The following is a 17,932-nucleotide window of genomic DNA, read 5'->3' on the forward strand; positions in this document are numbered from 1 at the left end:
TAGTTTTCTGTATTTTCATAAAAACAATATCGTTTAGTTGCCTTATTCCATTTTGCATTAAATTAAGAAACAAAAAACAGTGCATCTGATTATGACTTTGACTCAATATTTTTTGTGTCCATTAATGTAAAAATCATTGATTCATGTCAACTATGCTGTCACCACTAAAACTGAATCTTGAACCAACGTGTGCATGAGAAGATACTAAAAAAGATAAGGTGATGTCCAGAGTGAACATTTCAAGGGGCCCATCAGTATCTAAAAGCAAGTTCCTTTGAGTATTCCTTTCTTCAGGGTGTTTCCTTATTTGCATCTGTTTCCTTTCGTTCTATCCTGACACATGTCCTTACTCTCCCACTGTTTAGAGTCAAACCAGTAGTAAATCCACTTAGAGTCGTAGAGTGTGGTATCCATTGAGTTTCAATCACAAAGATTTACACCTTTCCCTTTATTTTTGTGTGCCATTTCTTTTCCCATTTGGAAATAATAGTTTTTTTATTAAATGTCTCGATTTTGCTTCATTACTTGTTAACATGGGGTTTTAATGTGTGCTTACCAATATCTTCTATTCATTTTGTTTAAGGGCAAAGGGTCATCTCCTCATGAAGATGTTGATCCTGAGGATATGGTGTCATTGAGAGACATGGACAGGCCAGACCAGCAGCACCGGAGGTCCAGGCCAATATCTCCAGCACAGGTAAATATGTCATTAAGCTTTGGGTGGCTCCTTGTCATTTTGAATAAGAATTATGTTACTTTCACATCCACAACTTTTTATGATCTGTTGGTTGGAAATTTGAATGAATACTTTTGACAACATTTGGTAATATTTATCACTCACCAACAGTTTCAGCTCTTAGTGCATCATTTTCAATTCCTGGATGACCAAAGATCCAAGAGTCATGCAATTTCACCTTGAATAAAGCTCCTAAATTATTCCGACTTCAAATGGAGTTCCTGGATTATTCAAAATTTGAATTAAATTGCCTAGATAGTACCATTTAGTATTTGAATTCAAGTTAACTTTTTGTTCATTAATAGATAAGAATGGAGAAATGCTAGTTGTAAATTCATGCATATGTACAACTGCTGCTGCTACACTGGTAACACAGTTGTATTTTTAATTACTAAAACATATTTACATAAATGCTGATGTATGACCTCCTAGACATGCATTAGCTGAATATTTTAATAAATAAATATTTGCACGAGTGCATGAAATACATTAATATATTTGGCACGCAGTATATTGACAGATTTAGGCTTTAAGGTTCAGGTGCAATTTAAATTGAAAATGTATGCTTTCAATGGTGGAATACGGCAACATTTTTACATGAAATGACATTTGTATTTTTAGCTAAGAATCATGCAATATCAACTTCATTAAATGGATTTTTTAAATTTTTAATTAATTTTATGCTGTATTTCTGATCAAATGTTGAGTTGTACTTTTCTTGTTGCACACAGGGATCCACTGGAAATGAAACTCCAAACTTATCAAGTTGGGCGAGAACCAAGGCATCACCTGTGGTGCTTGACAATGCTGACTCAGTCACACAGTAAGTTAATGTAGTCTTTATTTTTATTTGATCTTGTGTTTATTATGCCATTAAGGTGCATTAATTAAGGTGAAGCCCTTGATTTATGATAATCCTACTTGATTTCAGAGCTCTAAAGAATATTGTGTGTATAAGGGTAGTTTGAATGGTTCTCAGAATCATTACCAAATGTCAGTGCTTGCACAACGAGTTTCTCGTTTAGTATAAGTAATCCTTAATGAGTAAACACATAATGGATCGGTGTTCGGGGAAGAGACCTGTGGTGTGGATGCCTCTCTGTTGTTGTTCCTGTGTAGCGATTTGTGAAGATGGAAAAAATAGAGATTTGAGCAGTGATTAAATGCTTCGTAAAGAAAGGTATGAAAGCAAAGGAAATTCATGCCAAATTTCAGAACACTCTTGGGGAATCTGCTCCTTCATATTCAATTGTTGCCAATTGAACAAATGAGTTTAAGTTTGTTTGGGACAGTTAAGACAATGATCCGTGTAGTAATTGGTCATAATTTGCCACTACCCCATAAATTATTGCACAAGTACATAAAATGGCTTTGGAGAATCGCCAACAAAAAAGTGCCAGAAATTACTGGAGCTGTATGGATGTCATCTGAATGGGCATATCACATTTTAACTCTGGAATTGGATATGAGAAAATTATCTGGTAGCTAAGTCTTTTGATGCAGGATTACAAACGCATCAGAATGGAAATTTATAAACAAAATTTGACCCGTTTTAATAGCAGCCAACCAGATTTTCTCAACCAGTTTCAACCACAGATTTAACTTGGGTCCACTACTATACCCCAGAGACAAAACAGTCCTCAAAGTAGTGGAAACATTGATTCACCACCACCAAAGAAAGCAAAGGCGATATGGTTTGCCGGAAAAATGATGGCTTCAGTTTTCTGGGATGCAAAAGGGATTCTGTTGATAGATTTTCTTCCCACTGGTCAAATAATGACTGAACAAAGATATGAATTGTTGCCACATCCACCTTATTCGCCTGATTTGGCTCCATCAGTTTTTCCATCTCTTCCCCAAGCTCAAAAATTTCCACGGAGGATGGAGATTCTCTTCAAACAAAGAACTAACAGCTCCTTCCCTGCAATTTTTAGTCTTATGTTGGTTCTTTTTTCCATCAATTGCAATGTTTCCATTCTTCTCTACACCCATATCTCGAAAGTCTCCATTCCATGCTTATCTTTAAGCTTCAGCGACCAAGTTTCCCATGTATGTCAATATGAGCAGCAGTTTAAATATTAAACCCCTGCTTGGTTACCATTGAGAAACTCTAGGAGTCTTCAAGAAGTGTCAAGTCCATAAGAGCAGGCAGAATGCAATGTGGAGTTCATGGGAAGCTGTTGCATTGTACCATGCGTTCAAAGCATCACCCTAATAAGACAGTGGTTATGCACGCTAGAAATGTATTTGATGATAATGCTGAGTAGCATTTTCTCTAAATTTTAAAGTTTCAGTAAAAACAAATGTCTCAAGAGAGCTTTCTAGTAAAAAAGAATTTGGAATGTAACATAAATAATAAGCTAATTATTTCGATTATTTTTTGTCTTGACAAATCTGTTGGTGGTGTACATTCTGTGATGGAAGAAATGATGAAGATGATCCATAATCCTAAACAGTGTATATATAATTTTCATGGAATAAACCTTGTACATACGAGGGTCATCCGGAAAGTAGTACCCGTTCGTGCCGCATGAAGTGCTGACGACGCGAGTAGCCGCTGGACGAGGTCAGATAGCTTCAGTGGCTTGTCTGCCTTCTCTGAGCCAAGTTGCGTGACGCTAGCATTGCCTGTGTTGTTTCTGTGATTGTTTACAATGTTTAAAAAAATTGAGAACGCCGCCAGTTGTGAAGTGAGGGCAGTGATTAAATTCCTCAATGCAAGAAACGTTCGCCCATGTGATATTCATCGCCAATTAAAGGAGGTGTATGGAGACAATGTAATGGACGAGTCGTCTGTTCGGCGGTGGTGTCGCAACTTCAACATGGGGAGGGGGAACACACACGACGATGAGCGTTCGGGGAGACCGTCTGTCATTACAGACCAACTGGTGAGCTCAGTTGACGAATTCGTGAGGAACGATCGGCGCGTCACAATTGATGACATCTGTGAGCATTTTCCCAATGTTTCTCGAACAATTGTTCATGAAATTGTTAAACACCATCTGCATTATGCAAAAATTTGTGCAAGATGGGTCCCTCGCGTATCTCAATGAGCTGGCGGCGAAGGACTATGCAGCAGGAATACAGAAACTTGTCACACGTTATGACAAATGCCTTAATTTGCTTGGAGATTATGTTGAGAAGTAGTTTAAAGTATCCTCTTTCAAATAAAATTTTTTATGTTTGTTAATATTTACTTTTGTGTCTTTATTTCACGAACGGGTACTACTTTCCGGATGACCCTCGTAATTTATTTTTTCTGCTTAGGATGCTTTTTTGTCCTTCACATTACTTTATATAGGAAAAACTGTTTCACTAAATGAGTGTTTCACGTTACGAGAAAGATCCCTAAAAGAATTATGCTCCTTGTATGAGGTGCCACAGTATTTTGTTCCATCCTTACCCACTAAAAGCTTAAAAACATGCAGCAGCACTTGGAAAAAGATCAGGAAATGAATTCATAAATCTTCCACTAGTTACATATTTTCTTTCATATTCTAATTTAAATTATAAGCTTGCTTATTCTTAAATATTTACCGTTCTCCAATCCCGGTATAGACTGTTCTCTCTCATTCCTTTATCTCTACTTACTTTATACTGGAAAGCTGTTAATGTAGTGACCATACTGGAGGTTATCTTATGAAATTGTTCACTCTCTCTCTTCACCCAGCATCAATGCTGCAATCCAAGAAGTTCGGTCAGATATTAGGCGTTTGGCAATTCAGCAGCAGAAGATGGATGCTGGGGTGAATGATGAAGTGGCCAAGGGGGAGCAATTCTTCCTTCATGGGCCGAGTATGGGTGGGCGAAGGACGTGGGACAGCGGGGAGCCCAGCCCACCTCCCCCTTTCTCCCTGCAGCATCAACAGCACCACCATCAGCCCCCTCCTCCCATGGACCCCTACTACCAAGAGAAGCCACAGCATTACCCTGTCATGACCCGCTGGGGAGCACCCAGCAACAACAAGGGGTATGGAGAGTTTTTTTGCACTTTCAAATTTGCTGTGGTTAGGTGTAATGGAGAATATGTTAGTGTTGGGCTTGCCATTCTTTAATTCGATTCTCTGAATGCTCTTAAGGGTATGGTATTGCATAGTGATGCAAGAGATTTTGTAAACTATGGTGAATTACATTGTTTGATTAATGGGATGTAATTACGAGTATGCTTCATTTTCTTTCCAAGTCTTCATTTTTCTTTCTTTTTTGAATGTATGGCTTCCTTGTTTCTTTCAGAAAAGAGGAATCAAAAGGGAACATCACTTCATGTAATCTATGCAGTTCGGTTTCAAGTACGCCTTATATTTTGAGCCTTAAACCTTTCACAGCAGAAAGCAGCCCATAGGCCTTTTGACTCTATCATAATATTGGATTTATTTTAGGCTAAATGGCTTTCTTTAAGGGAAGTGTTCTTATGTAACCGGGTCAATTCACTATCCTGAACTCTGTGTTTTTAATGAACTAGATCTTGATGTCATTTTTTTTGCTGGTTTAACCGGTTTGGTTAACGGGCTGGTTTTGCTGGTTTATTAAATCTGTTGTTATTAATTGATGTGAGTTTGCATTGGTTCTGTGCAATGGAACACATTGCACCATAATGACAAAATTGCAAAAGAAACTAGACTTACATGCATTTTTCTGAAGTTAAGCTCTCATTTCTTTGAAGAAAAACTTGAAAGATCATATGTCTGAATGAATGGGAATATATGAAATAAGTAGGATAATCTCATTTTTAAATTGGCTAAGTATGCATTAATATTGTTTGGCTGAAACTTGAGAATGACTATAGTAGCTTAATTTTTGGGGAATATGTGTGATAAATTTAATTGGATTATCTTTGTATTAAAATAAAATCTTTTTGCACTCTTGGGTTGTAATATAGAATCATTTAAGGTAATTGACAATCAAGGATACAGAATAGTGAGGTTAAATCTCTGTGGGCTTGCCCAACATACTCCAGATTTTGTCGATTCCAGACTACCCTTCACTCCATACAGTCCACTTTGGGGAGAGTTTACTATGTCTAATAGTGGGTTATTCACATGACAATACAAAGTATTCAGAATCAAAATTTGAAGACTTTGTGCAGTGGATAATGGGAGAACTTGTCATGTGTATTTAATCTGGGATCTCCATCCTCAATAGTGATTTTGAATGGTGTAGTTGAAGCATTGGGACCTAAGTGATGATACCCCATTTTAAATGAGTCATTTACTGGGATCCTTCCAGCATCCGTACTGAAGTGGCATTATTTATTTTCTTCAGTATCAACATGGGGCAGCAACAACCCCAAGTGGTCTATGGAGGATCTCCAAGGCCAGTGACCATGTACGAGATGCCCAGCCACCAGCAGCCTAGTTCCCTTTGGGAGGGTACTTCACCCTCTTATCGTCCTGGTGTAAGTGTAAATTTAGTGTTGACTTCAGTGAAGGAGTGGATTTTTGCACCTAAGATATTGAATAATTCCTCACTATTCAGCATGTACTAATAGATGATAAGTGCATCACACTGATTCTCATTTTAGAGCAAGACTACTTCATATACTCTTGAAAGTATGAAATGTTGAGTTTCAGGTAGGCGTTGGAATAGGAAATACTAGATACTGTGAAAACAATAGATGGAAAACTTAAACCATGAAATGCTTGAATATTGCAAATTATTCTATATTGGGGAAATTTGTAATGCGCTACAGATAGTAAAAAATTTGGAAATTCTTGAAGTTAATGTATGTGACATGTTTACCCAATAACTAATTTCCTGAATCATCATTTTTATAGTTTGCATATTGATGGCATAAGCTTGGATTTTTATCTTTCTAATTATTGAAATCATAAAAAGCAAAGGGACATTGCTTATCAAAGAAATTAGTGCCATGGTTTTCTGCTCACGTATTATTACTTTTATCCAATTCACATTGTGCTGTATATGTATATAAGTAATTAACAAAAGCTTTTCTGAATTAGACTATTACTGAATGGAATTATTATTGTATACAAGAGTGTCATTCAGACTTTTTAAAATAATATTTAGTCTTAATACAGATTAGAAATTATTTATAATTTAGAAAGTGTTGGGGAAGTAAAAGAATGAAAAACTATTTCAAATACTCAAGGAGAAAGAGAAAAATGGAAATTTGAAAAACTAGAAACGGTATCCAAAGTCTTGTCCAAGTTCATGGCAAAAGTTAATTTGAAACATCATCAATTACTATATATATATTCATGACATAGTTTATCTTTTCTATTATATTTTATGTAGGGTGTTGAATTTTTCAAATGTTTAATTAGGATGAATTAACTGTCAAAGAGGTTGTTATTAGTTTAGAAATTAATGATGAAGGTTTATCCAATAGATTAGTATTTAAAGATTGTACAAGAACATTGAAGTGGAGGAGTTGCTCTATTTTTGTGAAAATACTAGGTGCATGTGGGGGTATTTATATTCTGAATCTAAAATGGTCAAGATAAGAAGATAACATTTCATCAGGAAAAAGACTTCTTATTTTGTCATTTAATAAACAAAATATTTGGAGTTCAGATATTAGGTAATTCAGATAGCCTCTTCATCAATTGATATTTCAATTCTTTTTGTATTTGTAGGATTTATAAATGATAACATGCCTTTGTAATATGCAGCAAATATATTTAAGGGAAGCCTAATTATGGTAAATTTTATAGATTCTAGGTGTATTCAGATACATGATAGGAATAATTATGATAATATGATTCAGCGAGAAATATGTTGACTGTCTTGCAGATACATATAGATATAGTTCCGGGAAATTTTTTTAATAACATGACTTTCTTAATTCCGGGACTTTTAATCCTTGGTGGAGACTTTTTGATGTTTGGATGAAAAAGTGATTTCTGAATGATCCAAATGAAAATTTTTACTGACCAACCTAGTTTTCAATGCATGGCATCATTTTCAAGGCTTAATAAGTTGCATGGATTTCAAGCTCATTGTGAAAGGATGGAAAAGATAAGAGAGGGTTTGGAAAAAGGAGAGTCATATGGTATGTGTGATGAAACAAGGAGGGAGCAAATTTTATGAATACACTTCCTTCTATAAAAATTTTAATTTACTTGTAGTTATCATTTACAGTGTTTAGTTTTTTATTCATTTTTGGAACAATTCCAAAAGTAATGCCTTGATCTATTATGTGAAGTTCAGTATGCTTGTTTGGAGTGTTGGATAAAATGACCATTCTAGAGCTATTAGATATATTAACGATTATTTAATAAACTAATGTCTAAAGGAAAAGTGTTTTTTAATAGAGAAATAAGACTTAAATTTTTATATTTAGCTTTGTTAGCTAAGGAATATTGTCTGGGTTTAATATTTTTATAAAATAAAATGCTATTGGATCCCTCTGTGGTAAACATCAATAGAGTAGATTTGTTTTAAATTTCGTACTTAAAAATTGGAATAGGTGTTGCAGAGATAGAAAATTTTTCAGTGCTTTTCCTTCCTCTATGCATTAAGGTTAAAAGTTAATGGTAGTCATAGATCCAGACATTTTTTCCTGATATTCTACATTATTCCGTATTTACTGTAAGTAATTAAGAAATTGAAAATATTGAAAAAGTTTTTATAATTAATATTTTTCTTTTAACTGCCATTGTAGTCAGTGTAAGAGCCAAATTATTCTCTTCATGTGGTTAAATTTTCTTAATCCATTTTTCTTTTTCCGTTTAAGGTTACCATTTTGTAGCTTGTTGATTAAAATTAGAAATATGCACATCTTACGTTGAAATTACTTCACACTAAGGAAATGAAACTTTTCCAGCAATTTCAAAAATGTATGTGTTGTAGTTAGCCAAAGCATAACAAAGCTGACATTAAAAATAATCTGATTTCAGTATTCATTAATTTCAAAAGTTTCAGGATTATCTTATTATATTTTACCTGATAATAATGCCTCCTCAGTGTTTGTTGCTATCATCTTTTTATAATAGGTTGTCTTAGGTACTATTGAAAACCATGTGCAAAATTGTTAACTCCAAGTTATAGCTTCTGAAGTTATGCCATGATGTACCTTCATGATATAAATTCCAAAAGGCACTTTTTCTTCTCCTTTTATTAAAAAAAAATTTAATTTATCTTTTCCTTTCCTTATGAAAAGTTTTATTAATATCTTAATAATTACTTTCAAGGTTGATTAACCCTGCATCAACCCAAAGTTTTACTCACTTATTAGCATGTAGAGATTGAATTGCAAATTCAACTAGAATGGTATAATTATTCCAATAATTCATTGGAATAGAATAAATCTATGGGAATGTTCATTTCAATAGTTTAGAGGAAAACACTTCCTGCATCCCAAGCATGGAAACATGGAAAATTCTCAACATTTTATAACGAAATCCTCCTGTATCCCACAGTTGATTGTGTCCCATACATGATATTTTATAATGCATGGTGTTAACTTAGTGTGTGTAAATAGCTATAGTGGCTGATAGAGGCACTGTTGGGAGATAGCTTATGTTGCAAGGATTATGTGCTTTCAAAGTGTCCCATGATATATCCACTGCTCAAATGCTGCAAAGTAACAGCTTTGCATGGCATTTGAAATAATTTATGTGGCACCCTTTATGTGTACTTGCAATTTGTGAGACATCCATTGGAGATGATACATTTCCAGGAGTACTCTGTTAGGATACTGACAGAAAAAATACAATTCTGTATTAAGCATACTTTATATGCCCCAAAGTAAACCAATATTTTTGGTCATAATTCATACTGAAAAAAAACAATGATAACCATAAATTCAAATCTTAGAAAAAGTTTTTCATTTTCTCAGGGTTATTCAATGTATCATAAAAAATAGAGGTTTTCATAGTATTTAATTAAATTAAACCAAGTTGGCGATGACTTTATTTTGACAACTATCATTTATATTTTTCTATTCAAGTCCAAGGTTCTATTTAGATTTGATTAGTTCGGTAAACATATATATTGGTAATGCATTGATTGATTGCAATGCTGAACTCATTGAGTACCAATAACATAAATATGGGTAAATGTTCTCTTATGATTTGACCAATTCTCGGAACTGCAAATCATCTTATATGGAACAGAAAAAACACAGATACAATGTTTACCCTTGATCATATGAGGGGAAGTGAAAAAAGTAAATACTGTTTTTGTTAAGAGATGTAATTTTTTACTTAACATGTGGCTTAGAAAACCAATGCCAATGGTAGAATATACAGATTTCAATGGTAATAAGCAGTCTACAATGTAGGCAGCCCGCTCATGATTAATTGGCAGTTGCTTGTGATTCATTTTTAAAACCTTTTAATATGTAGAATAATTTTCTCCACATAAAAGAAATTAATAAAATTAATTATAGAGTAAATACTATTTTATTTCCTATAGCAATAATACCCTCATATATTCTGAAGTTGTCCAATTGCCTTGACTCAGAAGAATTAGTTATAACTGCATTCATTTTTTTACTCAATAATTCCTATGGTAGCCAACCTCAAATTAAGCATTAATAGCCTTCCTTTGGCAACTTGACTGTTGTATAGAAGTGGAAGTTTAGCTCCTAAAAAATCTTGGGCAAAGTAATATTAGAATCCTAAGAATATGCGGAATACCAAGGCGTCCACTTAGTGAATGAAAACTTCCAATTAGTCCAAAGTCTAAATAATGCACTTGAATAACATCAGGAGACCAGATAAAAAGTGTTCACCTATGAAAGAAAACTTGATGCACTTTATCCTCCTAGAAATCCAATACTTATCACTGTGGAAAGATCCTACCTGTTTTCATAGTAATTTTTCGTAACACCACATCGGTGTGACATTTAGAACTAGAGTGATAGTAGACTTATTATGGGTATGGGAATTATAAGGTTTATTTGCATAATGGTACAACAGTTCGGGTAAAAGGTGCCCAGGGTATTCAAATAAATGAAATGCCATGCAAGTCTCTGAACATCATGCAACAAGCAACTCCCAGCATCTCACGTGCTCCTTTGTCCCCTACGAAGGATCGAAATGTTCCCTTGAACGAGGGTGCAATGGAGCCTCGAGTAGAGAGGCGACTCTTCTCTGGCCAGCAGCAACAGCAGCAGCACCACCTGCACCAAAATGGAGGGGGTGACCATGGACACCCGCAGCAACACACCAATGGCCCATCCATGCCCCTGTACCTCCATCCCCACGATGGGAGGTCAACCTCACCCTTCAACCTTTATCAGAGGGTATGGGCTTCTATCTTTTAGATTCGATAAGGCATCATCAATAAGTGACATCACGTTGTTTTTGACCATTTTCTGCACCCCACTCCCCTACCCTCTCCTCCCTTCACCCTCGCCCCTTAAAGGGCCATCATTCTGCTCTCATGACTCCCTCCTCTCCCTCTGGATAGCTTTACCAGATATCATTCCCTCAGCATATTGGTTGAAATTATCCTGACTTTACTTGCTATTAGCAGGTTAACCTAGCAAATAACTCTCAAGAGCAAAATGCTCTACAGAACAAGTTACTGGCCGGATGTCATGTCTGTTTAACCCTTTAGCAGCAGAAAGTTATTGCAGTTTAATTCAAATTTCATAGTGCTATACAGAAGTAATATGTGACTTTAGTCCATGATTTCCAAAAAATGTTTTGCTTCCATGTAAAGATCCACCAAGTCTCCTGTATTCACTTGAACATATAGGTTTACATAAAACACTTTCTTGTGGCGGAATTCAGACTCAAATACAACAGAATGCTCTCAGCCTTATTTACTGTGGTGAAGTGTTAACATTTTTTTTGAGCAAAATGACATTACTTCATTACCTAGTTAAATATAGAAGGTGTTGTAAAAGGATTAACCGTAAAATATTAAATGTCCGGATCAGGGAGGGTATGTTTAAAGATTTTTTTAGGGTATCCATACCTACTCATGAGGTCAAGCTCATAAATGATCTGTTTTTCTCCTCCCGCTCAGTGTTGTATTAGGACCAACCTTACCCTATTCCCCCACAAAATGCATGTTGTCATTTATGGATGATGCCTGATGGGCTTGAGGACTATGGAAAAGTTCAGGGAGCTCGTACCCCTTTGTAATTTTTGTCTCTTCACTTTAAATTAAAATAAATTGAACTCAGAGCTAATAGTTCATTTCATTGCAAAATCCAAGTTCCTCGGGCAGAGTGCAGGCTTTTGTTACCTGTACCCTAGAAATAGTGGTTTTCCTGGAGGTATATCATTGAAAAATTGATATTTTCTTGTTAAATATTTCAGGATTTTATGAGATATTCATATCATTCTCTACTAGGTTAAGTTTTCTTTTCTCACCAAGGGTTTTCCTATTCTACATTTAAAAATTGTGGGCTGCACCTTTTTTTCTTTTTATTCTTGAGATGAGTAGAATGGAATCAGTCACTTAATGCCCCTCTGTGCCTCCTCGCTTGCTTGCATGAGAAAATACATAAAATTCTTTGGTAGCAATTTTTATTAACCTTTTTTTTCTGCCTCTCTGCAGGCTTATTTCTCAAAATGCTTTACAATTTTAGGTTCCCCTGCATGCTCCTTAAAAACCTGGTCAGCAGCAATTCATGCCCAGCATCAATCATTGTGCTTTCATAAAATGAGAAACTGCTAGATGGTATTAATTTTCTGTTTGTACTTTGTTTACTGCTTGGTTGAAGTTATTTGAAATGCATGAAAATTTCAGGATGAAGTGGTCAATGACCCAAAACGCCCGGCGTCAGGGCCAAGTGAAAGCAACAGTGCGGTCCACGCTCCAGTGCCAACTCCTTCTGTTGATGACATGGAACCTCAAAGTATTTCGTTCATTGGAGCGCAACCGAATGAAGTCTCCGGTCCCCCACGCGACCTCCATTTACGCATATCTTCTGGAACACGGACATACCGTATAACATCACCTGGGCACCCGTCTTCTCAGTCTGAAAGACGTCATGTGGCTTCCTCGTTGCCTCCGTAAGTTAACCTTGAGAGAAATTTAAGCCAAGTAGCAACTGTGATTGATGCATTCCATTTTCCCTCCAGCTAATAAATAATTGTATTTTATTCAGTGTGGAGGTAATGTCCTGTTTGCAGGGGTAAAATGATGCATTTTAACCTTGGTACTAATATTTTTTTGCACCTAGATGGGTTTCTGGCTGTTGGGCTTCTGCAATGTGAAATATTAGAAGCAAAAAATCATGCTAATGAAGGCCAAAACAAAACTAACATTTTCTTGTGTGCTGTCCGGTGCAAGTTAAGAAATAAATAAGGTCACTGTATTTTAAAATGTTTTGCATTTTGGAGTATGAGGTTAGCAAACATATACATTTTTACATGTTGCTCATTAATGGATAATTACCAATTATGCAACTCTTAGGATATTAATGTTAACCAGAAGTTATTGTATATTGCTGCAGATATTATTGTCAGAACATTTTCCTAACTTTTCTTGAAAAGTTCTGCTTATTCAGAGTAAGGCAGTTAAAAAAAAAACACTGAAGAGCACACAGGTGAATTAGCGGAGTGGGAGTAGTGGCGTTAGCTGGGGGAAACGATGTCATTTTTAGTAGTCACCGTGCAGTGGTCTGGTGAGCATCAAGGCTTTGTCGTAGAAACGTTCTTTAAGAAAAATGATAATGTGGTGGCGACACAGAGGGTGCTGTGGTCTAGCAATGGAAGTGCAGTTTCACCTCTTCGGCTCAGTAAATAAGTAAAATTTTCATAATTGGGTGACTGTCAACCCTCGACAACTTCACCCAAGACTTCTTTATAACCCCAAAGTGACAGTTTGTTGCACTGTGTCCTCCATAGGTATTATTGGGCCTTACTTTTTTGAATCTTGAGGTTCAGCTGTTTCTGTGAACTCGAAGCGCTATTGTGAGATGCTGGAGAACTTTTTACTCCCCAAAAGGGAAGAGTATATTAGAAATATGACGCAGAAGCCTAGTAATAGTTTCAGCAGGATGGTGCCACGGCTCATACCACCCGTTGTTCATGCCAAATCCTGCAAAAAAATTTCCTGGCTACCTGATCTCCTTACGAGGGAATGTTCCATGGCCCCCTTGCTCCCTGGATTTGAGCCCATGTGACTTTTTTCTGTGGGGATACCTCAAAGCTGAGGTTTACAAAGTTTGACCAAGGATCTTGGAAGCTCTTAAGGAGGCAATTGCAGAGGTCATCACTGGAATAACGCAAGATATGCTGAGAAGAGTTTTCGAAAACTTTTTTGAACGACTCAAGATGTGCATTGCTCACCAAGGTCGTCACCTGGATGAAATAATTTTCAAAATCTAATTAAAAAAAATGGAATTGGATTTGGTTTTCAGAACTTATAACCTTTTTGAATCATCTTGATTAGATTTTTTACAATTCATTCGTCAAATCTGGGAGTCCATTTTGACACACCCTGTATGTGATTTTACCTGAACAGAAATTGTCACTGCTCTCTTTTCAACTATCTCCAGATTGAAAAGAATAAAAATATCTAAATGAAAATGCTGTGTGATGCTCAGGTTGATTATATTTTTTTCAACATGATAAATTCAAAATGTGAAAAACCATATTTATCTGGCACCACTATCAATGAATGAATAATTGTTTTTCATCTTAAAAAAATCAATCTTGTGTTAAATGGTCCTTTGGCATGTTTTCTTTTAGGGTTGATGGAGGCATGGAGAGTGGTGCCTCCCCTTGGATGCATGGCTCAAAAGACCCATCCTCCCTGCACACTGAGAGCTTGCGAGATGGTGTCACTCCTGAAAAGGGTTTTTATATCTCTCTCGATGGTGATGGTGATGCACCTAGGCGGCCCAAGCCTCATCTGAGGAGACGTGCTCAGCCAAATGTAATTAATGCTTCCTCAGCATCAAATATGTCTTCAAGACCTGTTGCTAGTGGCAAATATGGTGATGAGGTACGTGGCTTTTTCTATAAAAAAAACTGGGTGCTCATTCTTATTATTTTATCGTTGCAAATGTGATGAAGAAAATTAACTTTGGGCCTCCATTTAAGTTTTATCTAAGTTTGTAAAAAATTTTTTCAGATTTAACTCAATGAAAAAATTCTATAATGTAAAATAAATTTGAAATTTTATTTATTTAGCACTTTTTGGCGTTTACATCAGACTTGTTTGGACAGTAATACAATATAATATATAGCAATAGATACAATTACAAACACCCAAGCCCTAGGTAGAGGAAAACCTACCTAGGCGAGAATCAAACCGAAAATCTCTGGGTTGGTAGGCAAGGATTTTATCTCACTGGCACCGGGGTCAACTTGTTGGTAAACTGTTGTAACCTTGGCTAGGTTTAAAGGTTAACTATGGAAAATAGCAAGCACATGCTCATTTCACATGATTCAAGGGCCTCATTACAAATAATCTAATAATTTGACTATTTGTAATTAGCCCTTGTGATGTGATGTGTGTCTTTGTGATGATATGCCATCAAAAATCTACCAACCTAGTTTCAGAATTCAACTGACCCAAGAAAAACAAATCCAGACCATAATAATCTTATAAATGCAAAACCACAATTTTTTCCATCCACTAGATGTTTGGGGCCGGGTCAGAGGGTGAATCACGCTCAGAGGATGATGAATCTGGGGGCAAAGGTCTTGGCGAGACGTCCTCATCGGAGGAAATTCCACCAAGTGGAGGGGGGAGCCGTGGGGAGTCAGTTGGCCTTGTTGTTGGTGTCACTCCTGAGGCTTTAGATCCTGTGAGTATTTCTTAAAATTAAATATTTGTACATTTGATGGATTTTATAGTAACAGTTCCTTGTCCTACTGGTTCGAAGCATTTTAAATTATGATCTGTTGTTGAAATTCTGAAAGTTAAGATACATTCAAAAGTGGAACTTATTTTGTATGCTATTCTTCAGAACAATTTTATTTTAAGTTTATTAATATCTAAAGATCATCCCTCCATTATGTGGAATCATATTAAAATTTTGTTGGTATGCCTAAAATCTTACCATTTAAGTTAGTAGTGATTCTTATGCATGTAAAATATTCAGCGGTATGCTATATCTCATCTTGGTGGTTTGTTCTTCTTCATATTATTTATATTTCTTCAAAAATGTAATTTATAATGACTACTTGTAAACATTATTTTGTTCATTCCTCCATATAACATTATTTTATTGCATAAGTTTTTAAAATGCAAAATGAAACTTTTCACTTTTCTGGAATATTTCTTCTGTTTGACCAACACATGAGGTAAGTGCCCATGTACAAACCTTTCCCCCCCCCCCCCCACCACAATAGAGAACTCATATTTTTTTGTGTTCAGGGGACGTTGGATGAAATGGAGAGGCGCAAGGAGCGCATCCTGCTCATGTCTCTGCAGAGGCGAGAGAGGCAGGAAGAGGAGAAGCGCAGGAAGGAGGTGGAGGCGATGCAGAGGCGAGAGGACACCAAGGCTCGGGAGGAGGAGAGGCAGCGTAAGCGGGAAGAGGAGAGACGGAGACGAGCGGAGATCCTCGAGAAGTACCGCCTCAAGCGAGCGATAGAGGAGGCAGAGCGAGAGGTGAGGGTGGCCAATTGTCCCCGTTGATGCCTGACTGCTGGTCACTTGCGTTCATAATGGTGCTTGGTCTGTTTGGTGCTTTGGTTCTTGGTTTTACCAAGTCTTGAAATTAGAACCAAAACCAGAATTGAAACAAAAAACATCAGTTCCATAGGTGACATGTATGTTAAGTTAGGTTAGTTTCACACTCTAAAACCATTTTTAATATCAGAATTATCCTCCGAGTATATTAAAGATCCCATACAATCATGCAAGATCAAAGTATTGTGTTGAGTTGCCCTTTATGTATACCATAAACTCATGATTAACTGAGATGACCCAAAAAAAAGTTGCAGGACTATATAATAATGTGAAATTGAAGCATTGGAAAACAATTTGCAGAATCAAGTCATACGTGCATAGGTGTATTTACCCTGTATGTGATTAAAATACATATTAATTCTTCACATTATTTGTGCTTTGCCCAGTAAAACATCTTAGAGACTACTTTTTAATAATTTGGTATCCGGAAGATGGTCGCTGAAAAATGATGCACAAAAAAACAATAATAATTACATGGTTTAATTTACTCTAATCTGGTTGGTTATTTTACTCATCACAACATACATAGATTCAGGAATTACCTTACAAAATCATATTAATAGGAATTGATAGCTGGTTTTTAAATTGAAACATTCCTATGTTCACACACTTTAAACTCCTGTGTCAAATATATATTGAAAAATGTTTCCTGCATTTTAAGTAACCCAAGATCATGCCTTTTAGTAATTTATTGTGTGTGTGATCTTTGATAAACATTTATATCCTCAAAAGTTAACTGGGTAGAATATTCATTTGCCACACCGTGAAAAATTTACTATGCAGTGCGTGTGCATCTGTAAATATTTATTTGTTAATCTTTTAGTTTTAATACTTACAAAATCCTAAAAAAATTATGTGTAATAGCCTGAAACCTCTCGTACATTGTGCATGTATTGTAGCTGCGAGAAGATACTGATAATTTTTGTCACATGCTCACACACATGTGCCATAATGACTAAAATTGGCTTAAATTATTAATTAATCAATGGTAATAAATTGCGTCAACCGTAATTGGCTTTAATTCAGGCTTCAGAAAAAATTCTTTCATTTCTCAGAGTTTTGTAACATATTATAGAAGTTTTTGCTATTTTTCATTGAAAAACATTTCTCTTTATTTTAATTTGATAACTTTTGTTTACAATTGATATCCAGATCCCAGATTCTCTCTTATTTTAATATGTTCACTAAACATGTTTGCTCATAAGTAGGTGGTGAATTGGCTCTAGGCTCAACTGTTTAAATTCTAATAACATAAATGTAGAGACATCCTCTGGGTCTCTCCTATTGATTTTACGGAGGCTAAGAACTGTAGCTCACCTGATTAGGAACCGAAAAACACCTCGTGTGGTGAACTGTTTAGTTTAGGCTTCACTTGGTGTAAACTGTTCATAACGAGGCAAACTGAGTTGTATTTCCATGCACATTTCTTCATTTCACGACCTAGGCTACAGTTCACCTGAAGATTTTTAGGAGAAGACAAAGTCAAGATTCAAAACTAAGCAGCAAAATAAAGAAGTGTACGTGGGAATATGAAGTAGTTTGCCTCATTACCTATTTAATGTTTATAGTCAATTACGAGGGTCATCCGGAAAGTAGTATCCGTTCGTGAAATAAAGACACAAA

The 17,932-nt window shown here is 35.9% G+C and overlaps 1 protein-coding gene across 5 annotated transcripts in view; it reads left to right on the plus strand.

The window, feature by feature from the left end:
* Nucleotides 1-17,932, plus strand: part of Patronin (calmodulin-regulated spectrin-associated protein patronin) — a 218,546-nt gene that overhangs the window by 176,516 nt on the left and 24,098 nt on the right. For all 5 annotated transcript variants that reach the window (XM_071597469.1, XM_071597471.1, XM_071597472.1 and 2 more), the window contains 9 exons: nucleotides 584-697; nucleotides 1,468-1,559; nucleotides 4,407-4,706; nucleotides 5,999-6,131; nucleotides 10,734-10,946; nucleotides 12,407-12,672; nucleotides 14,356-14,611; nucleotides 15,252-15,419; nucleotides 15,992-16,228. In XM_071597469.1, coding sequence (XP_071453570.1) covers nucleotides 584-697; nucleotides 1,468-1,559; nucleotides 4,407-4,706; nucleotides 5,999-6,131; nucleotides 10,734-10,946; nucleotides 12,407-12,672; nucleotides 14,356-14,611; nucleotides 15,252-15,419; nucleotides 15,992-16,228 — 1,779 coding nt within the window. The remainder of the gene's footprint in view (nucleotides 1-583; nucleotides 698-1,467; nucleotides 1,560-4,406; nucleotides 4,707-5,998; nucleotides 6,132-10,733; nucleotides 10,947-12,406; nucleotides 12,673-14,355; nucleotides 14,612-15,251; nucleotides 15,420-15,991; nucleotides 16,229-17,932) is intronic.

Source organism: Hetaerina americana, unplaced genomic scaffold (assembly GCF_022747635.1).
Source record: "Hetaerina americana unplaced genomic scaffold, ioHetAmer1.1.p SCAF_9, whole genome shotgun sequence".
NCBI classification, from domain to species: Eukaryota; Metazoa; Arthropoda; class Insecta; order Odonata; family Calopterygidae; genus Hetaerina; species Hetaerina americana.